A 23,672-nucleotide genomic window follows, 5' to 3' on the forward strand; every position below is an offset into this window, starting at 1 on the left:
CAGCCTCTTTTCCACAGATTCAGAGAGAGAGAGAAAGGCAATAATGAACGGCATAGGAGTGTTTATTGCTGTGGATATGTGACTATACTCAGTCGTAGAAAACACTAAGTGCTTGAGCCCCCCGTGATAATGTTCATTCACATCCGAATAGTTTTGTAATTAAGCTGGGGCAAAACAGATATATTGTCTTTTGTTTTCATTAGATTACTTATTGGGTATCTTCCAAAGTTGTGTCGTTTTAGTTTAAATTCCCTGTTTGTGTTTCCCCTTAAAGTGTTTCTTTGCAGAGCTGCAGCAGAGGGATAGTAACACAAAGAGGTAACGTGGGAAAACAGAACACTTGATTCGACTAACCCAGACTGCCGAGGCATCATATTAGCTTTGGCTCAATTTTGGCACAGAACGAGGACATGGGATTTTGTCGCCATCTCTTGCATAGGAGTTACACTAACAAAGGGATCACAGCCCGTATGGACTAAGGAGGAATAAGTAATTGCAGTGATCAACAAGTTTTTTTAATGTACATATGGCATGTGGGTATTGTGAGACAAACTTGGAATAGTACTATGCTATTCATTTAATGTAAACTGTGTTCTTCTCACAATGTATTTTAACTACAAAATTCAAAATAGTACTGAAAAATACACGTCAGCTTTGCTTTACAGTGACTCATCCCCACAGTTCCTGAACCCTGACATGATGTGGATATAAGCGCTGGCCCCCACGGGCTGAGGGGTCTAAACGGCTCTAGACAGAAATGACGGTGTGGATTGCTGGCAGCCAGAGGGAGAGATTTATGTTGTGTGTCAGGGATTCTCCTAAGGCGGGCTGGGAGAAAAAGCTCCAGCGTCAGGTCTTTAAGTAGATAGGCCACTAAATAAGCGACTGGCGTAACAAGGTTTCTGGATTCTCTCCTCCCTGAGCCAGGTAAAAAAAATATTACATTACAGAAAAACACTCCCATACACACATGCTTACTCATCTTATGGGCGAAAGGCAAGCCAAGACACAGAGGAACTATGATTTCATCCAAATTGGGAACGGACGGTCGATGCATCTACACCAATAAAATGCTTACACAGTAACATCTGTTTTAAAGGTATATGTTGCAGAAAATATATACATGCACATTTATTATATCCCAGCCAACTACCTCCCAGAAAGCAGCACTTTCTGCTCTCTGATCATCAACAAAAGCTTCCTGAAAACACACATACCATTCAGCTATGGTCCAACAATGCACAGAAACGTGTTTGCCCTGACACAGACTTAAGAACATGTAATACACATGAAAACAAACACCCAATTTAACATTAAAACACCCCCATCCACACACACACACATACAATCTAATGAGCTTCTGTGTTTGTAGGCAAGGCTCTCCTGAGACAGTGAACCCACAGAAATAACACTCCACGCGGAAGGAGGAGGGAAACTGCCTCAGAGAAAAATCTGCTAAACAAATACAGCAGGAAACAAACAGGAAACCGTGCTACATCTCTCCTCTACCTTACTTTACTATCCACCGACACATATTTAGTCTACTGACAAAGAGACAGAGGAAAAACACAGATTGACTTTATTACACATCAACCCAGCATTCTCCCTCGACTCTTACTGGATTAATCATCTTTCCAGGATGGCTGGCAGCGGTGGAAAAACAATGCCACAAAGTTGTAGTTTGTAAAAGGCAAACATAAATGGGAATATTCCCTCTTCTACCAGAACACAATAAACTCACATCAGGATTACTACAACTATATAACACATTTACAATATTTTGATATAAGATAAAAACAAAAAGATGCAATTTATTTAGGGACCTTCAAAGTTTACGGGATAACGCGTTAGCAAAAATCGTCACTAATTTCTTTAACGCAACTTGCGATTTTTAGGTTGTAGCAGACATGCAGTTTTGGGCAAGTCATAGTCAAGTCAGCACACTGACAGCTGAGTTTGCCATGTTATGATTTGAGCATATTTTTTATGCTAAATGTAGTACCTGTGAGGGTTTCTGGACAATATTTGTCATTGTTTTGTGTTGTTAATTGATTTACAATAATAAATATATACATATATTTGCATAAATCAAGCATATTTATCCACTCCCAAGTTGATAAGAGTATTAAATACTTGACAAATCTCCCTTTAAGGTACATTTTGAACAGATTAATTTGCGGTTAATCGCGATTAACTATTTTAATCGATTGACAGCCGTAAATTTAATGTAAAGTAAGATATATATTGGAGAGCTACACCTAAACACAAAGAGCAAGACTTGTTTTGTAGCAACTTGTTGAAATCAAGCTTGTTTCAAACCTGATGTCTCTATCACAAATGCTTTAATTTCATTTTTACTCAAAACACTGACAAAAAAGCTAGTCATTGGTCTATCAAATCAAACCAGGAGTTCAACACAGTCTTACATTCCTAATAATTACGTCAGAAACAATGAGAAGTTGGACACACAGTTTACCTCCTCCTCTATTCTGGCTGAACCCCTGAGAGTATGTACGCTAAAAGCAGAATGTGTAGGTGTGACGATGGCCGAGAACAACAATCAGCAAAGCCATTAATCATAACCGGTGGCAAATGCAATGTTTTCTGGCGCTGTCACTGCGACTGCATGGAGGAAAGGGGAAGAAGTGCCAACCTGAATGTGGCTTTCTGCGGCTGCTGGCAGCAACGGTGACGGTGTGCTATAGGAGCGTGTCATAGCACGTTAGTTTGGTGATTAAACAAAGCAAACAGACAGTGCAGACAAGGAGAGAGGGACCAAAGGAAAGGCAGAGCGGAGGGGAGGCAAGAAAGAAGCTGAAACAGTAATAGTGTGGGACAAAAGGGACTGAATACACTGTAGTTTCAATCCCAGAAAAAAATACATAGTGCGCGCAAAACAAATACCGTTAGAGAGACTATTGTGACTTGACTCCAGCGCCAGTAGTGACAGGTGAACAGGTGCAGTGATTGTCCTGGTAAACGCATCTCCAAAAGTAGGCCAAGTTAACTGAGGCTTGAGAGGGAGTTATGATGCCAATTTTGAGATCATGATAAACAGTGAGGCAAAGTCATCAAGCAACTGTGAAGTGGCCAAAAAATACAGTGTTACAGAATGTCCTAACATGGCCAGAGCACAAAGACGGTCTTAAAAAATGCTAACAGTCAGAGAAAAATCTTGTTGTGATAACAAAACTGGCAGCTTCCAAGAGTGTTAGTAAGTGTCTGAAAAATGAAATGGCAGAATGGCGATTACTAGAGCTGTAACTTGGAAGTTGCCAAAACACTTCATCTACTGGTTAAGGCCAGCCGTCTGGAAGTAGGAAGACAGGCTTTTTTTTTTGCTACGTTTACTGCATTGTTGTTGTTTTTTTGCATTTAAAAGTATGACCAAACGATTAAGTCATTTCATTTTTATTTACATGAGACACTATATTTTAAACATGTAAAGAATATCTTGCAAAAGGCAGGATTTGGGATAAGTTTGGGATAGGGCTGCACAATTAATCGAAATTTGATCAAAATCGTAATATGGTGTACTGCAATTTTTGTATGTAATATTTGTTAAAGGCGAAATGTGTCAAAATACCATTTTAAATTAAATATTGGCGTGCTGCAGATATATTCTGGCCTACATATCATATTCTACGGACTTAAGAAAACATCTTTGTTTGGTACAGATCCCTGCAAAAATCACACCATTTTCATTTTTCAATGAAAATAAGAATAATGATGTCAAAATTATCATTCCTTCTAATACCGCAAATGATATTGTAATTACATTCAGTCAGTTCATACAGTAAAAATAATTGCAATTAGATAATTTTTCTAAATCGTTCAGCCCTAATTTGGGATAAAAAAAAGTACCATCACTCTTCTCTTCTCTTCTCTTCTCTTCTACAAAAAGATGATTTCATAGTCAGTCACATTTGGCTCAACTACAAGGGCAAACATTACCATGATTCCTTAAAAAAGTTGAAGCAAAAACCCACCCTTCTCTTGCACCACCATGCTAACCCATCCCAAACTTAACAGTGAAATGAGTGGTACAGAGACAGTATCCGCAGAGCTATTAAGACCTCAGACTAAAATTAGAATAAGGGATCATCACATTTGATGATGTGGAACTGCTTTATGGGGCTGTGTGCTGGTGGGGGCACGCTGGCAGCTCAATGAGCCATAGGAGTGCCAGTTTTGTGCACTTAGTGGGGTCTACCATAGAGTGAGGTGAAAACTGGCAGGGAGGGCTGGCTCGATACTGAACCATAATGGCTTACTCTTAATGGTTGCCGCAAGGGGCCAACGTTCATTACTCTCTGCGTGGGGGGACTTTCAACGGGATCCTGGGGTGAGACGTGTGAGCGCATGCACACTCGCACACACTTAAACTCGGGGGAGGCACCCCCAAGGCGAGTGAGTAAGGTGGAAAGCTGCAGAAACGGTTTTCTTTCCTTCACACAGATATTATTCCCTTACAGGAAGCACCGGGGAGTGTGGTAGTTAACAGAAAGCTAAAAGCTCCTTCTTAGGGTAGATTCATAATATTGCTAATTATTCAACGATTGCGAAAAAATATCCTAATCCAGCGCAGCAGACGCTGGAGTTCTGTGCTGATACTTCCTCTCTCTCCTCGGTTCACCTTTTCAAAGTAGCCCAATACCCTAGCTCAGCTGAAACAGCCAACCTAATGCACACAAATGCAGACTCAGGCTCCCTCTAAAATACCAAGCAAAGATAGGCTATTTTACTGCTGCTTTTGCCATCTAAAAGGGGAAGCGATATGTAGCGTTAAATTGGAAGTCACAGCAATAGTCATTTAACAGGCTGGCTTTAAGAGAGAAGCCTCATGAGCTGAAAATGGCTTCACAAATTTAAGGGGATATACTTGGCCGAAAAAGGGAAATAGCCTGAGCTACAATACAAGGAGGAATCCCACCTTTTACTTCCATGAGATATTACCTGTATCTGTGTGGTTCCATGCATAATAAAAAGGGATGCTTGGTTATGACAGGAGCAGTCAAAACTGGTGGATTAATTAGAACGAACACAAACAATACACGCAAAGCATGAAAAAAGCATGCGCACAAACAGCCGAGCAGATTGTTGGTTCTTGTGCATCTCGTGGGAACTCATTTCACAGACTTTACCTGCCAGTAAAAATCAGGCAGACAAACAAAAGCGAGACCTGAGCCGTGCTGCACGGTGCTGCTCGAGAATCCCCCTCTCGCTCTGCTTTAACCCATTTAACTCTACTTTCAGGGTTTTCGGTCGATGTACAAGCGCTACTTAGGCATCTAGAAAACACTGCCGTTTTATCCACTAGGGCCCCGGGCATACTTTTACGAAAATGCAACCGCACTTGCACAGACTTGCACGGACACAACACAACAATGCAGGGGGAATGCTATGTAGAATGAAGCACAGGATGCATGCTGTGAGCTCGACAAGATGTTAGAATACGAGATAAGGCTTGGGAAGAATAACAGGATGAAGAGTCAGGATGCATGCTGATGGGGTGTATGTCTGTGGATTGAAAGAGCACTCCGTGGCCCCATTTCGTGTTGACTGTTGCTCAGGAACCATGTCCTTTAGCCCGTGAAAAAGGGGTATCCCTTTCCTTTGCCCACTGCCCAGAGGGGCCCGGGAAGATTGACATTTCCTGTCAGTAGACTGGCTCTTGTTAGGATATAAGGAAAGACAGTGCCTCAAAGGGTGGCCGACGAGTTAGGAAAAATAACTGAGCTTACCAACATGATCTAATACGTTTAATATAATGCTGAGCACTATTCATCTATTAAACACATCTCAGCTGTGTCTACCCCTACACACAGCTGCCCCCTCCTGAATGCAACAATGGCAGGAAAGGTCCAGCTGTCAGAAGAGGAAATAAGACAGGAAGAGGGCGGAAGGAAAGGCTCTGACTGTCAATGTGACTGGAGAAGATAACATGCACGGTGCTTCCTGTCCCCACCCCTGTAACTAAGGAGACCACAGTGCTCACAACCAATGAGGAAGATGGGAGGGAGGGAGGATAATTTGTAATGCTCCCCTCCATCAGTTCGAAAAAAAAGATTTTTGACTTTATGTCTCTGTGATCTAACCTCTATCTTTGTCCTCTGATACAAGAGGATTATTTAACCATGCTTCTAAAATAATCTGAATCCAAAGGAAAGCACTAGGGCTGTCCCCAATACCATTTTTGGGCTCCAGAGCTTTGGTAGTAATCAACAGTGAATATTCAAAGCTTCGGCGGGGGGGGTGTGGAGGGGCGCGCTGGGCCGCTGTGACCGGAGGAGCGCTTTAACTTCTCGGTTAGTAGGTAGCACGGATTCCTGTCATTAAAGCTGCCGAATTCCTGTCACAAAAACAGAGGCTCGCCCCCACACAACAAAAATGTGCCATGATGAGTCCGTATGCGCTTGTGTTCGCGCTCAGTGTCTTGCGGGCCCTCTCCTCCTAAACGCCGCCGTTTTCAGGCTGCCGACTCTGCGCATTACGCACCGTCAATCCCGGTAGTGCCAGGCTGCAAACCCGTGCGTAACGCAGCCTGCGGAGGTTTCCTCTCAGCCCTTTCGGTCCGAGCCTCGCTCCGACATAAGCAACGGCAACAAGGGCTTTTGTCTCGTCTCCACCACATGACACGGGATGGACTCAGCCAGACAATTCTCCGTTCTCGGCTGAGATGGACGGCATAGCGCTGCAACAGTATTGTTGTTTGTATTGTTATTTGTTATCGAATAAGAAGTATTTTCCAAAAGGTTTGGTGTGTTTCATGCATGTTTGCAATCCCGAGGGGTCGAAACAACAACAACGAATATCCGAATGCCAAAATTGAAAATACCAAATGGTTAACATGAAGGAAAACGTTCAGGTGGTCATTTCCATCACAGTTAAACACGGTCAAATGGCAACACAGAGAGAGGATAAGGCTGCATTTAAACTGTAAACCTTCAGCAAATCCTTACATCAACTGGGACTCTAGTGATTCTTGGCGAGGAACAGATGGGAGCAGCAGGAGCCTGCCAAAAGTTCAGTATCGAGAATGTCAACAAACAGATTGAAAAAAAACCTCTTTATTTAATGTTTTTGGTAGGTGGGGGAGTGACAGAATGAGGCCCAACCACATGCATTTTCCTCTCTCATTATCAGGGAATGAGGTCACTTGATTACGACAAGAGAACACTCGATGCCACAAAACAAGAGACCGAAGCAAACAGAATGACAACTGACTTCAAGTAGCCTCTGATTTGTTAGCAATTGTTCTTCAATCCTGTTATTTTATGACCGCCTGTCAGACATCCACAATCTCATCTGTCCAGAGAACAAAATTAAAACTCTACACTGACAAAGAGGGTTTTCCTGGATTAAAATAGGTGGTGCCTTAAAAACACCTCATCGCTGTACTGAAACTTAATTTATTCAAAAGGGACAATACATGCTACACATGACCTTTCCCAGGTAGCAGAGCTGCGGCTCAATAATTCGAGACACCGTTATTGAAAAATAGTGATTTGGTTTTTAATACATGCTTCTTTTTCAATAAATGAGCTATAATTAAAATTAATATTACTAAGAAAATAGAATTAAAATCTGAGGCAATCAAATACAACAGCCCTGCAATAACTCCTACCTTTACAAGAGAGAGCCGGAGAGGCATTGAATCAACTCTATGTTAATTGTTATGCTGTAGCTTGTGTCCTTGTTGTACTGGGTTGCATTTTAATGAAAAACCGAAGAACAAAGCATTAATGAAGGTAGCTCAATGTCTTATTTCCTTTTCGGTACACACTCGCTTGTTGCACAGCTTATTAGGTACACCTGGATAAAACTAATGCAGTCTAAAACAATTCAACAACACCAGAAGTTAAAGCCTTCAAAATGGCCATGTCCTCTCTCTAAATGGGTTTCAACAAAGACTGGTTCACTCAGAGTTGAGGAGTTCAGGTTGTCTTGTAATAATAAACTGAGATTTTTTTTTTTTTTTTTCAGTTGCCAGCACTAATTAGCTAGTGTATCATCCTGCTATCATCCTGCCATGTTCACCTATCATAACCCTGAAGTGATTTTGCAGTTGTGATTACAGTGAATCACTTAATGCAATGCAGAATTTGAGCAGGGCTTAAATTCTCCATGCAGAAAAACCCCAGGAGAGACACGAGTTATGAACACAGGAAGACAAACAGGTTACATCGCAAAGTGTACGTATGCGTGTGTCAGCTGTTGTTCTATCCCCAGGCACAGGGCCTGCTGGGGCTTGTAGCTAGCATCTTAACTTTAAGTCCAACAGCCACTCAGTGGCGGTCCCTGGGTGTGACAACACGCAGACTCAAACCACAGCTGCTGTTGTGTCTTTGTGCCGACTCTTCATTGTCTTCACAGCCTGACATACCATTTTTTTCCAGGATCTGGATCGAATCGCTTCGAACGCCTACTCTTGTAAGATACAAATTAGACATACAAGAAATGTGTTAAATATCTGGATGGATATGCGTGATCCTCTGCCAGAACTTCAATTGTTCTGGGCCAAGTATACAAGGATGGATTGTGTGCAGGCGTTGGTAGTCATAAGTTTAACTGGTACATAAGGATTCTTTATGAAGAAAAAACAGGCCTGGCATTGTTTAGAGATGCTGAAAAACTCTCTTGGTGTCTGATGCATTTTCAGATATTAAGATTGAACGATGAAAAAAAGAAGAAAAGGCTACCCCTGACCTACTCCCTTATGTCTGCAGATCATCAGAGGAGCTGCTCTTTGGCTGTGTGTTTGGTCTGGTTGTCTGATCCTGGATATCATTCACTTGATCTGTTTTGTCTGCCGAGTCATGTTGAATGTACCATTTAGAGCATTTAAAAAACAAAGACATTGGAGGGGCTGTAACAACCGGGTCACAGTGTCATAAAGGGAGGAGAGAAGGAGTCGCTGACTCAACTGTCATTAACCAAGCTTCCAGTATGCTTAAGCCTTTAAACATCGATCTGCCTCAGTGCCTCAAAGCTCTTGGGTGTGAGGACTTAACGAATCTGCAAGTGCATATAAATGTGCCACAACTACAGCCAGCGGGTGCAAGGCATGTTGTTCTCTACCAACCGGCGTTTGAGCCGGGGAGTGATTGAGTGGAGAGTCAAGCGAATACTAGGGTCCTGAGCACAGACAGTGAGAGCTAGGCTGATTCAAACCGACAGACCACGTAGCAGGCCTTTAATGTCACCGCTGGTCCTCACATGAAAGAGGCAATGTAGCCCCAAGGCTGGATTTTTTTTTTTTTTTTACCTCACATACAAGTAGAGAGGGAAGCTACAATAGAGAAAACTAATGGAAGAAGAGAGTGGGTGAAGACAAATTTGAAGAAACAGGAGATGAGAGAACAGCGGTAGAGTCACTCTGCTAAAATAAATAGGTAAAGACAAAGCCAGGAAAAATGAGTCATTCCCTTGGGAAAACGAATACCGATTTTCTCCACTGGAAAACACTATGACAACGATAGAAGGAAATATTAAATAAACAGATGAGGGGGATGCATTTACATGGTTAAGACATAAAGGAAGAGATAAGAGGGAGAAACTGTGGGTGCAGACAGAGGATTTTACGCATGGTGATGAGGGAGGAGGAGCAAAGACAGAACCACGGTCTGGTTCATCGAAAGTGTCAGACGCTCAATAAATATAAGGTTGCAGGAAGAGCTCCCATCACAAAGCGTCTAAACTCGACATGTCAGACAAACACTCGCCCAAGAAAGGAGAGCAGAGGAAGGGTGGGACCGGGAAGGGATGAGAGGAATTAGAGGGGACAGACAAGTCCATCTCCTGGCAGACTATTCTTCACCTTAAGGTGTCAACAGCAGCTGGCGCCTTGGCACCTTGCTCATACCCACACCTGTCTCCACTGCTGTGTCTACACACCGTCCGTCTCCAGCTGCCTTTAACCATCCCTAAAGGACCACTCTGGTTTACAATAAATTATTTCATTTACCCACATACTGTCTGCAGGTGATCACAAACACATATACACCAATCCAAAATTCAAACTTTTATAGTAGATGGAATCAAATCTTTAAATCCCCTTTCTCCATGTCAGTGTGTCCTGACACATCCCGCAAGAAAAATAAATACACCAGACAAACAGCAGCAGCAGCAGCTGTAATCTTATCCAAGACGACAATAAAGCAACACCTTGTAAGTCTTTTATGGGCAACATTCTTATGTAATGACACTGAGCGGAGATGGCTAAAGTTAAGACCAAAGCGAGCTGGAGCAGCGTTTACAAAAGGTAGAGAGAAACAGTTTAACTGTGCCAGCTGGTTGTGCATTTATTTACCACTCTATAGTAACTTCTTTTAACTCAATTAGGAGTTTGTTTGACCTGTCAAACATGGCAGAAGGAATGTCTCTGCACACATAACTGTCAGTGCCACTTTAATTGGTAGTCCATTTACTATTTGTGAGCCATGTAACCAAGTGGATTAATAATTGATCTGACCCAGACTTCTCAGGTCAGAGGTGCATCCAGAACTCAATCCCCAGTAATTAGGATCATGGTCGGGGATCAGGGGGAAAAATGTCAAAGTAATGTGTTGTTGGGGATGTTTTGAATGGATCTCCTTAATGAGGCCAGATCCCAGCTTTTTGGCCATTGGCATCTACAAGTGCAATCCAGGACAAATCCTGTTTTTAGTAAACCGGTTATAAAAAAAAAAAAAAGACAACAATGCTTTCCCGTACAGCTGTATTGCAGCAGCCCTATATTTTGGAATTAAAAACAGGTTTGTTACAAGCTAGCTACCAAGTTAGAAAACAAGAACAACAACAGATTATTCCAGTAAATCCAGATGCTTCATGAAGGTGTTCTTGCCTTCTTGCCATAGATTCCTTCAGTGTATAAATTAAAAGGTCAGCAAACTAAGATTTAACCCACTGGTTGATTGCAGCACCACCCCCAATACATGTTGTGCATTTATCATATACGCAATACAATGATGTTTACATTGTTTAATGTACTGTACACTGATATAAGGCAGGAAATAGGGAATTAGGGGAGAGCAACAATATAGACGGAAGGGTTTTGGGTTGTAGTTTTGTCACAATACTGGAATTTCTAACTTTGATAAAATACTTTGAAAAATATTGATATTTGGGGACAACATTTGGGGCATCAAATTTTAGATTTTTAGTAAAAGATAAATAGCAGTTGGTGTGAGAGCAGAAAGTACAGCTGCTCCCATTTACCAATATTACACAAAATGAGTATTGAACCGTTTCAAATATTCAGTGTTGATATGCATCAATATTTTGATACTTTTGACAACACTATTGGGTTGCAAAAACCACATCACTCAAGAGTCAGCAGCTTAAAGAACAGCACATTCAGCCCTGTGCATGCAGCCAAGACAATAAACCAAGTGATAACTGCAATACTTAAGAATGCATTGCAATGTATTGGGCTTGTTTTACAGACAGCACTTGTGTGCACACTTGCATGTGAACTGGTAGGAGTGACCCTGTGTGTGCATCTGGCCCATTAAAGCACAAAAAGCCATTGTGTATCATTAGCTGAGGGGGAGGAAGGGAGAGACAGAGGGGTGGAGTGTGGAGCTGAGGGAGGGGTCACTGACCTTCCTCATAACCAACCAAATGACCTCATTCACAGCACATAGGAATCCTCTGTCTCCCCCCACTGTTCTTTATCACATTCACCATCCTCCCCTCTCCGCAGCCTCGCTCGCCTCTTTCCTTTCAGCGAACACAATCAATCAACTGAGCGAGGACGAGGCTCATGCTCACTAACCCTTTCATATACACAGCACATTCTTTGCTGCCAGTTATCTGTGGGGTTTTATGCCAGTCTTTCCTATGTCACACACGGTGCTAAAGAGGCTCTTTGTTTCACCAATTAAAGTCTAATCATACAAAACCACCCATTGTTTCTGCTCTGTAATCTCCTCCAAACCACTGAACTGATAAGGACAGACAGACAGACAGACAGACAGACTTAAGCCTCGCCACAAACAGCGACAAACACTAAATAAACAGAACAGTCACAAAACTTTCACTCTCAGTTGTACAACTCTGACTTCATTCATGTGCTGCCACAATTAGTTTGGGTTGAACGCGTTGCACATGGGCATAAATTATGCTAAGTAAATCATGTTTTACATTATAGCACACGTCTGCGGGGCAGACAGCCACTGTAAATTACAACTGCGCAACACATGTAGTTCTAGTTAGGATAGACACTCACTATGTGTGACTTTGTCAGTGAGACAGAAGTTCAAACTACTGAAACGTTGCTGAATATCATGGCGAAGAAAGTTTTGTACATTTTAAAGTTAAAATGCATTAAGAAAAAAATTAAGAGGCTACATCTATGAAGAACTTTGTGCTTCTGTAAACAATTTCATGATCTTGTTTACAATTTTGTGCTCTATAAACAATTTAATCCTAAACACATTGGTTGCATAGATAAGAAAGGTGATGACGCAGCAAAAAAGTCACACCCAGAAAGCCTGGTAAATGAGATACGGTCCGTGTTTCAAGACGGGTCAGGTGTTGTTGCCGCCATTGCCGCTAGGGATGCACCGATCTGACTTTTTCAGCTAGACACCAATAGGGGTACCTGGGTTTTTGGGTATCGGCCGATACAGAGTACTGATCCAATACCAGTCTTTAATTAATAAGCTGCTGGGATCATTCTTTTATATGTAAGGCAACATCAGGCCTGACTTAAACATTGCTCTAACTTTATAAAACAAAATATAACAAATAAATACATAGATATACATTTACAGAATTGGTATTTATTTTTAAAATAATAAATTGTACACCAGCAACTTTGTAATTTTTTTCAAAATGAACAGGAATTTCAATTCAAGTGTAAACCTTTAAATGCAGCAACAAATTGGTTAAAACTTGAACAAGAATTAAAATTCCAATATATAACAAATAGTATATGCATATAGAATTGAATTGAATAGATCGGCACAGTATCGGCCCGATATCCGATCCAGTATCGGTGCATCCCTAATTGCCGCAGACCCCGCACTGAGGACCGTTTGCCCCGGTTGACACTGACAGTTGCGCCGGGTGCAGGGGGCTCCGTCCCACCCCGCAGGGAGAGCAGGCCAAACATGAGCCCCTTCACACAGCCGGTTAAAGGCGGTACTGTTGTGCCGTTATTTCAGCTCACTGTTCTGCATAAAAAGGCACAGAGACGGTAAGGGGGGGGGCAGAGTTGTTCCGCTGCTAAGCCGGCAGCGAAGGTAGTCACAGAATCGACATCTGTGTGAAAGGTGACAGGCGTCACGGTAGGACTACACACACAGAGTAGATGCAGACGCTGTTGTGTAACTCGTCACTGGCGGCATGCCATCTAAAATCTCATACTGGTCCAGCATTATGTTGCCGTTGTTTGGTTCAGTGTGAAAAAGCGAAGCGGGTGTAATGCTGGATCTTCTTTACAGCAGTATTTCGGGATCTCTGTGCAAAAAGGGCTATGGTGGTAGAAATGAGTAAAAGTTCAGATTAAAGCAAATGGTGCAGAAACATTCAGAGCAAAATATGAGGAGCTAAGAAACAACATTTGACAAAAATATGTACTAGCTTTTGATTAATGGTTAAACTGAACAATTGCAGTGGACCCTGTGTTTAACAAAGGAGCAACAGGAGTACTGTGAAATAGCATGACATGGACATGTCAGGACTAAAAAATGTGTTGATGCTGTTGAGAGTCAGAGAAGCAGCTGAGACTGGTTAAGACTGGAGTTCCCAGTGCTTCATATTTGATGGTAGAAGGCTACAGAGGAATCTCACTACCTCTTGCCACCTCACTTTCTGTGGCCCTAAGGGAAGGTTATGGCAGCACCGCCTGCTCTTGCCAAGCCTCACAGAAACAACACGGGCTGCTGAGGGACAGGTGAATTATTCATCTTTGATTTATCGGCCAGCAGGCAACTAGTGTGGAAACCAAGGCAAAGGCTGCAAAACCACAGGCACGCCGATCCACTGGGGTGTTTTAAAGGAGGATGGGGCTAGTGAAGATCTTGGACGAGAGAGTTTGGACAAGGATGAGGGGGAAATGCTGTAAATATAATTCGGATTGGGGTGAATGTGTCACAAAATTAGAAGGTTTAGCAAAACATTACGAGACTTTGATGGTTTCACACAAGTGGAATGGAGCTTGCTAGTGCCAGCCGCGAAGCAAAAAACTACCAAATTGCAGACAAATTATGCTTTCAACATTTTTTATATATTAAAGTAGAAGTTCCTGTGCCTCAGTGTGGATGGCATTCACATTAAACTGAGCTTAAACACACTATGAGAGAGCGTGTGAGGAAAACAAACACCAGGCTGGAGGTTAAGTGCTCCGACTGTGCTCCCGGTAACATTCCTGAGCTGGCTGCCAACGCTCGCTTGCCATTCCTCCTCTGAAAGGAGAGAGAAAATTAATGCAGAGGGGTGGGCGAGTCAGAGAGGAACAGAGTGAGCATTCAGCTCATTTTTCTATGATAAAAAAAAAAAGGAAAGGAAACGGGAAACGTGACAAATGTTGCTGGTATGATTCCTGAAAAAACCTAATTGTCAGACACTATATCTGTCGTGACAGTTCAGAGGCTGGAAAGCGAAGACACAAAGAGACAGAGCGGGGCAATAAGTGGGACTACTGTGAGTGGGGGGGGGGTGGGAGTGCTATTCAAAGCACTCCAAGAATGTGACAGGGTGGGGCCCATACTTACTCCTAACTGAGAAATATTGTGTGTGCTGCGTATCCACACAAACGTGTGGAGGAGGGACAGGAGCTATGATTCATGATGTAATCTATATTAATCAAAAGAGAGCTGAGAGACAGACCCACCTCTGTGGGAGAGGGCACAAGAAGAGCAGGCTTCTTTTGTCACCACAGCCAGAAAACAGCTCACCCCCCCCCTCCTTCTCCCCGTCTGTCTGAAGGAAAAACAAACCACTGACTCGCCTTCTCCATAGTCCATTCCTGTCTGAAAAGGGCGTTACTTCCCGTAGATGTTTTTGCATGAGACACAAAAAACGGTAAAAGCTGACATAACTTAGGTCAAGGGCAATGGGAGGCGCCATGGCTTCAGAAAGGGGAATAAGCAACTCAATTTAATGAACAGGTCTGCGTAAGGAAGCTGTTGTGACATAATTATTACAACATCCCTTAATTCATCTTCCTCTTTAACACTGATCATCATCTAGTACACACAGAACTATGACTCTCGCTTCGACAGAAATTACACAATAAAATCCCCTCAGTAAAATTCACTGTGCATCTAGTTACCTTTTTCACTATTCATTTTAATGTGATTGCTCTGCTTTAAGGCTTGGGGACTTTAAAAAAAAAAGAGAGAGATAAACTGCCTCGAGCAATGTGTTTTCTAACAGCCGGCAGTAATGGAGGGGAAGACACGTGGTTTTGGCGACAGCGAGCCAGATAGTCAGCCAGCCAGGCAGGCAGGCTAGGGCAGGGAGACAGGAGGCCAGGCAGAGGCAGCAGCGATAAGGAGGCCCAGCACTCGCGGGATTGAGGCCTGAGATAAGAGCCCGAAGCTGTCGTTGGATGACTTTATCACACCGCACCCGCTGGGGGGTGGCGTTGCTGGGGCTGGAGTGGGGCCAGGGGGGCCAGGGGAGCAAGGCGGGTCCGGGGTTGGAGCTGCAACGGGGACCGAAGCCCACACAGGCACTGCGCTGGGGCTTCTTGATAGGAGGGCTGCTAGGCAGAGGCACGTCAGAAGGAAGACAGGCAAGGCGACGCTGGGTCCTGCCACAACCCTTACACCTCACCCTGTCAGACTTACGCCACCACCTAATTTATTACCAGGGAGGCGAGACTGAGAAAGAGGGGGATCACATGAGTGCAAGAGAGAGGCAGACGGAGAAAGACAGCACAAAGCCTCCAATTCTGCTTCCTCACTGGTGGCGACGGCTCAGTAAACCAGCTCACAGAATGGCTCTCGGTTAATTAAATTCCAGCTTATAAGTGGTGCTTTGGGAGAGAATGTGGGGAGAAGAAAAGGGGTAGAGGTGGGGGGATATCACATGTTTCTGCTTGCAGCAACAGTCGTGGCCTAACACCCCCATTTCTGTCTTACTGTGCTCTCTCACGGCTCCGAGCTGTATCTTATTTTGCGAGGCGGTACTCAGTCTTGTTAGCGGCTAAATTGATTGCATGTCAGAGGTTAGTGCGGGTCTAGCCATGTGCCGAGAAAAGCCAAGGGTCAATCTGCGGCGGGAGAGAACAGTGCTGCAACAGCCAGACACAGAGAGAAAAAGGGGGGAGAACCATACGCGGATTGACAGAAATATGGGACATCAGGTAGAAAACCAAACGCAGACTTCTAGCACTCTCCCATTTATCAAAATCTGTTCGCTAAACAGCCGTTCCCGAAGGACCAGCTCCCTACACAGGCACCACAGTGGACAGCAGACAGTTTGTCCTCCAAACGCTGACAGCTCTCCCGGGAAGGTCCTGTTAAATCACGGCACACACACACACAGAGACAAACAAGCAGACACAAAACTGTATATGCAAAGGGGGGTGCTGTAGCCAGGAACAAATGGTACAATGCACCATGTGGCTCTGCCACACAGCATGCAATGGAACAACGGACCATTTAATCTATTATACAAATAAAGCTCGGAAATGAGCCTGTAAGGAAAGGTAAAAGGAGCTTGGAATAAACATTTTCGATCAATCCAACTATTCTGTTCCCCATAGAAACGGCCGCAACACTTCATGACAACGAAAAAGTAAAAACCCTCCCTTTCTCCTATGCTCCGCTACCTTATAACAGCGCCTGCACTTCACTACTGGGCTACATCTCTAGATGTTATATGGGCTGTCTCCTCCTGCCAAGAGAAAATATAGCAATTTGAAGCAGCTTGTTGGCTGGCAGATCGTAAAGAGAAATAAAAAAAACTCCATAGCAGGTGTCACCTCAGGGAGATGAACAACTGCAACGCAAGGGGATTTCAAAAGGGGCCTGTCAATCAGCCAAAGTGACCTTGAGGGACAACACACATATTGGGAACGTAACGGGGGCGTCCATGCACTCGCGCCCCCTAAAGCGGGGTGGGAGCAGTCGTCACACACACACACACACAAGGGTGGTGTCAGCTTTCTTCCACCATGGAAACAGCTGTGTAGACATGCACATAACGAAGGGTGGGCAGGGGAGACGTGTGCAGCTGTCGAAAGGGTATACTCTGGAGAGATGGACAATTTGGAAGAGTTTGAAGCTTAACTAGATTTTTTTTTGCTCTTACTATTATGTGCACTAAAGTCTGACAAAAGGAGGGCATTTAAGATGTTCAGCCTATGAAACGGTACTTAATCAGAAGAGAAGTGCTGTCATTATAATTTTAAAACACAAAAACTTTCGTCCCTCAGGAGACAAGACGACTGCCGCCTTGTTGACGGATTAGGACGGTCCTTAACTCTTTTTTTTCTGGACTTTGTCTTCATTTCTTTAGAGCTCTACACTGACTGGTTGTTTCTACATCTGCTTGAGAATAAACAGCGTTCATGTTGCATCTGCTCTCTCCTTGTCGCCTTGAAAAAACACCCGCTCTCAACGAGACAGAACTGATTGAGTCTCCTGCGACACACTCTTGAGGAGAAAACTACACAAACACACACCAAACAAAATTAACTTTTCAGATCAAACGTAATTCACACCACAATACCACATGTTAGAGATTCCCTTCTGGAGTCTATCCTGTCTGACTGGAAGTTGCAGTCGAGTGTGATGTTTATCGTTCCTGCCAGCAAAGACCAGTCACAAAACATGCTTCATCCATCACCATAAAAATCTTTATCGCACACATATCAACCTCAAACTACCATTAAAAAAACAATTAAAAATAACTTTTCTGAACGTCTGGAATTGCAGCAATCTGACAGCACGGGCCACATAACGCAACACATTAAAAATAACACACTTGACAACTATTTTAAGAGTACTAGGCCAAAGGGAAGGGCTGTTTACCGTTTTACTCTCTCTTTTTTTAGACTAATAAAAATTGCACGGACTGGATTGTGCTTTTGGTTTTACCCTGGGTGAGGTCAGTTTTCACTAATACGGGACAGGGAGTGGGAGGAGGCTGGCCCAGAATATCTCATCAGAGCTTCAGCCCTGTTCAAACCACCCCTAACAGGAACCAGACAGTCAGACAGGCCTTCTCTGCACTGGGGTGGCTTTCATCACACACACGCAATTTCTGGCGGTCGGATAAAGTTTGGGCTGGTGCTGTGGAAACGCTTGTAAACCTCAGACTTGTGTGACTTTAGAGGAGTGAAGCTGAGGAGTCACGAGCGTCCCAGACATGATTTCTAACACACCAGAGAGAGGAACGTTTATCTGTCGATCGCCGCACAGAAGCGTCGGACCAGTCCGGTATTACAGGATTGATTTCTAAAAGCCTAACAAACCAGTTCCTCCAAAGCCACAACATCATATAGAGCAAGACGTCATGTCAAGGTTTTTCTGTTAAGAAAGTTTTATGACAAGCAAATCAGTTCTACTATTTTATTTCTGCTCAATCAGCTCAAGGACTTTCTCTATTTTTGCAAATTAATCAAAACATAAATATGTAACTGTAAATCCCCACTGGCTAAAATTAGTAGGCCTACAGCAGTATTTACAGTGTGCCTATTCATGTTAAATGTCTTACAAGCCACATTCAGCACACAGTACTCTCTACAGAGTACAATATATTTCCTTCACCACTCTTTAGTCCGACAGATAGCGCACAGCTGTGGTAGTTTATATGAGCAGGCAACACGCAGGAACACGCAGACAGACACGCAAAGAAAGGTGACTATAGGTCTCACAAAATACTTCAGCTGTGTTAGAAATGGTCTGTTCTTTCTGAATGTCAGGGGATTTAGGTTGTCACAGAGAAACAAGCTTGTTTAGTGATTTATGTTGACGTCAATTTAAAAAAATAAATAATAACCTATCACAGATGGATCACCGCAACACTTTAAGTCATTCTAGTTTGGAAACTGAATTTGTTTGTAGTTCGCTCCACAAATAAAGCCAGTAAGTGCTTTTTTTTTTATAAATCACTGCTGACCACACAGAAGCGAAGACACAGTTCCTTGCTTTCAGTGGGCTGGCTCACACAGCGTGCCAACGGCAGCACGGCTGAGTTGTTAGAGTAAATGAGAGGTACACAGACTGTGTGCATGGTCCCTTTTCTTCACTGTTCAGACGATTGTTAGGCTCTATGACTGTGGGGGCTGGGAAATACCAAAGCGGAGCAGGGATGCAAAAGAAAACAAGTCTGCTTCCTGACTCTTCCCTCAATGAAAACACCAACACACCCATCATTCCCAGTTTCAATAACGCAATTGTCTCTTTCGGAATAAAAAACACCCGACATATCGCCTCTTTTGTAAGACATTTACGGGGTGTGGAGAGTAATCACATTTGGTACTTTCAGTGACAAAATCTGGTTGCAAAGATGTAAGGAATATGCTATTGTCCCACCCCAGGAAATTTGTCTCTTGTTTTTTAAGAACATGTTTAACTGCTTACTTTTCTGCAGGCATCAACCTGAAACTGAAGTGCCATTTTTTTGCAGATGAAAAACATTTCTATAAACACTCATACAGTGTCTGTGTCATTCAACATGTTGCAAAAAAAAGGCTTTAAATTCATTTGAGATGGGGTATTTTTATTTATTGTCATACAAACTTATGTTTGCATTGTTGTTGTAGTGAGATAAAGGGACATCCAGGGGTGGAAATAGACCACTTTACAACTTCAAGTGTTTTGTTTATCACCCATCAGGGAAGCAAGAGAAATCTTTGCAGACCGGTTTTGCAACTACATACTTACAGAGACTACTCATCCAGACATGCAACCGAAACTGAGGTATGCCCTGCTCTTGTCTGTGAAGAAACCTCTCCGTGAAGTAGTCAGAAAGCCTATTGTTTTTATGTTTAAGCGTCCATGTCCGACAATACACACACACACACGGTGTGGACAGTCTGCTTGGGGGCTGTGGCGCTCTCTAGTGTCCCCAGCTCACTTGCATAAAAGCATAGGTCCAACCTTCCGCTTAAAACAAGCTTATGTTATTGACACTATCAACAAAAATAAGCCTCGTCTACATCTGCACAAAAAATCAGTGGAAAAGCATTGGAAAAACAACGTAGACAGGCGAATCCCGCCGACAAAGAGGCGACGCTGTTTTTGGGTAGTGCACGCTGCTTGACTGGGCAAAAACACGACGACTGCTGCTGCAGCAAAGGGAAGGAAATATAACCGACCCTCTGCTCGCTTCAAGACAAATATTGTAGTAGCAGAAGCAGAAAGGGAAACAAAATGGTGTCCCTTTTAATAAAAAAAAGTTGAAATAATCTTCATGCACTCCCCCCTTCTTCTTCTCCTCTCTTTCCTCCCGGCAGCAGCAGCAACTCACTGGCCATTGTTTGGGCAACAAGCAGACACACATTCCTCCGTGCTTTTAGAAGCTCGGCCTGGGCAACAACTAACTAACACAAACCCTTTTTTAAGCTTAAAATAAAGACAACTTTTGTTAACCAGACAAATGGGAAGAAGTGCAAGTGTTTATTTTAAAGACGTAAGCTTCTTTCTTTCTTTAGTTGAACTGCTTTGATTCCTGAAGAGTTCAGAGGAATGCAGACAGCTTCGCTAGCTGAAAAATGTGGCTAACTAAAAGCTAAATTGCTGCTGCTGGAGGAGGAACATGTGGGGGAATCAGGCCTCTTCTTAAATTAATTAGATAAAATATAGAAAGAGTGGTTCAAAAAACTTCAAATCCTTTATTAAAAGCGTATTGTTTTTTGAATACATTGGCTAATGTTGTGATTTTGTGCATGTGTGTTTGTGAGAGACTGAGAAAGTTTTCCACAAAGTCAAAGAGTGCAGAGAAACAACACAACTCTTAAATCAAACACATCTTAGTGGGTCAAAAAAACACCCAGGATACTACTATTGTTGTTGTTTTTTGGTTTGAATGTAAGGTTTTGGATGTAAGGTTTTTACTTGTGAGAGGTGGAAGTTGTGTCTGTCACGGTTATAGCAATATATCGGTTTATATCGACGGTATGCAGCAGCAGCGGACGCCCAGAGAAGCGGTGCAGAACCCCGGACTGCTGCGCTCGTGTGGTCACGCTTCCATTCCTCCAGACATTCGCTCTCCTTCTTACCTTCATCGAGAAGCCTCTCCAGATGTGTGAAGATGCCGCAGAGATTTGGCAAACTGGTCATGAGCTTCTTCTCGTTTAGTAATTGCATCAAATAGTCGGGACTCGGCCTCGGTCGCTCCTTCACTTCGACCTCTCCGACCATCATCTTTGCGGCGAAACAAGCGGATAAAACAAACCCACCCGTGAAAAACACCACACAAAACACAGAATCCTCTCTTTAAAAAAAAAAAGAAGAAAAAAACTTGCTCTCCAAAAATCCCCTTCGCTTCGCTTCTCCTCCTCCTCGTTGTGATGAGAAGACTCTGTAAAACCCCCCCTAAAAAAAAATGTCAGGTTTGTTCTTGTGTGTTTTGTGAGTGGAGAGAGAGAGGGGGTAAATAAAAGACACCGTTATCTTCCTTCCAGAGACTCGTGTGCGCCGTACTCTCCTCTTACGCCGTGTGCGCTTTGGGGACGTTTCGTTTCCACCACTGTAGGCGTGAGAGATTGCTCCACCGGAAAAAGGCTCCGTCCTCCCGCAACCGGTTATTGGCTAAAGGGGCTTTCAGAGAACTAATAGGAGAACCAATGAGCGCTCAGAGGAGAGCCGAGAGGGCTGGGTCGAGGTGGCTTGGTGCAATGATGGACAGATATTTGAGCCAATGGAGAGCAGTGCGCAGGAATGTGCACATAAAATGCCCCTGAAAGTGTTGTCAACAGAGAAGCAGACATTTACTTGTTTTTCTTCTGTTTTCCTCTCAAGTTTTCAGTATTGTACAATAATACTACGAGTACTATACTTTAATGTGTGTTGTATGATATTATGCTATGTATTTATTTTGCATTTGTTTTATGTTATGGCGTCTGAAACTTTAATGTATGTTTAAATGCTGCTGTCTTGGCCAGGTCTCTCTTGCAAAAGAGATTCTTAATCTCAATGAGTGGTTAAATAAAGGTAAAATATATATATATTTTTAAATAATGTATTATATATTGTTAATATATTAGTGAAATGATACATACACCTTTTTTTTTATTAGTGAAGTAATACTACACTCACAGGCCACTTTTTACAGAAATTTCGGCCAATGGAGTGCAGTGCAGCGAAGGAATCTGTGTTGACGACACACTTCTTTTTCCTCACTAATATCAGTTTTCAGTATTGTACAATAATACTATGAGTAATATACTGTAGTATATATTAGTGAAAACTGACACCTGATATTTTCAGGTGGAATTTCATTTCATTCTCACTGTGCAGTATCATTTTCCACTTGTGCAATTTTTTTAATAGTTCTGTTTATTGTCAATACTATATATACTGCTCCTATTTTAATACTTCCTTCTATTTAAATGGTTCATATTTTGTTACACTTTGTTTAGCTCTTTTTTTACTGTGTTAGCTGATGCTTCTTTTTTTGCACTATCCCCTTTGCTGCTGTACACTGCAAATTTCCCCACTGCGGGACTAATAAAGGAATATCTGATCTTATCTTAAATATATTGTGAGTGAAAAGTGAGTTGAAAAAGTCAGCTGAGGTTTTATTTATTATTTTTCGTTGTTTTTCGAGTCCTTTTTTCTTACATTTATTTCTTTTGGAATTATCAACACTCACATGCCACTTTCTCTTTGTAAGTGCAGCTCTTCTATTTATTATATCTTTGTAAAAAAAAAAAAAAAAAGAAAAAAAAATCTGCTCCTCTAATAAATAACTTTTTCTGCCAGTTCCAACTAGTTTTACGTTGCTTTCCCTTCCCCCCTCCTCTATGTTGCACAAGATCATCATGCTGCCGATCCAGTGTGAAAACAACATTCCAGTGACGACTTGAAAACACAATTTGTCACATAGATTTTACAAGGTCTAATGTGATTCTATGGTTTAGCAGTAACATGGATGGGCCTACTAATCTGGTATGGACTGGTGATTTGGTTTGAATGCTCACACGTGGGTTGAATGTGTTTTCAATCTCCCACTTCATACTGGACGTGTGTGTGTGTGACAGAGGTAGAATGCTTGTCAAAACCAACCTACGGATCAGGATGATTGGGGATTTCATGCTTCAATTTTGGGTGCCGAAATCTGAAAAAAAATCAACCAGTGCAGTCTGTATCCTACAAGATACCTTTTGTTACACAAGACTTGTACATCTTGTTATCTGTCTTGGGACCGATTGATCAACGTTCCAGTAATCAATAGGGCCTTTTCACTGTCCTGTCCTTGGGAGGACCTCTCTACATATCCCCCGAAGATTAACATCCCTGATCAATGGAACACACACAACCCGGCTACCTCCGGTTTCTCACATCCTGCTTAGTGTGAAAATAAACCACAACTGGTCCGTTTTGATTTTAACAGCTGTTGGCGGAGAGGGGCCTCGGCTAAATCTGAGCCCTGACCTTGGCCACCATTCAATTTGTCTGCTTACTGCTCACCCACTCAATGTCTTTGTAAAAGTAGTCCCCACGCTGGGTGTATGAATTGTCAAACAGCTGCACTATGACCTT

General features: G+C 42.8%; 1 protein-coding gene across 8 annotated transcripts in view; it reads right to left on the reverse strand.

Moving 5' to 3' along the window:
• The window catches only part of qkia (QKI, KH domain containing, RNA binding a), an 85,232-nt gene extending 63,545 nt beyond the window's left edge, over positions 1-21,687 (reverse strand). For 6 of the 8 annotated variants that reach the window (XM_074659856.1, XM_074659854.1, XM_074659859.1 and 3 more), the window contains exon 1: positions 21,188-21,687. In XM_074659856.1, the coding sequence (XP_074515957.1) occupies positions 21,188-21,332 (145 nt within the window). In that variant the 5' untranslated portion in view covers positions 21,333-21,687. The remainder of the gene's footprint in view (positions 1-21,187) is intronic. The other 2 variants (XM_074659860.1, XM_074659858.1) reach the window with 1 other exon arrangement.
• Between the last annotated feature and the right edge of the window lie 1,985 nt (positions 21,688-23,672).

This window comes from Sebastes fasciatus, chromosome 15 (genome assembly GCF_043250625.1).
Source record: "Sebastes fasciatus isolate fSebFas1 chromosome 15, fSebFas1.pri, whole genome shotgun sequence".
In the NCBI taxonomy this organism is placed as follows: domain Eukaryota; kingdom Metazoa; phylum Chordata; class Actinopteri; order Perciformes; family Sebastidae; genus Sebastes; species Sebastes fasciatus.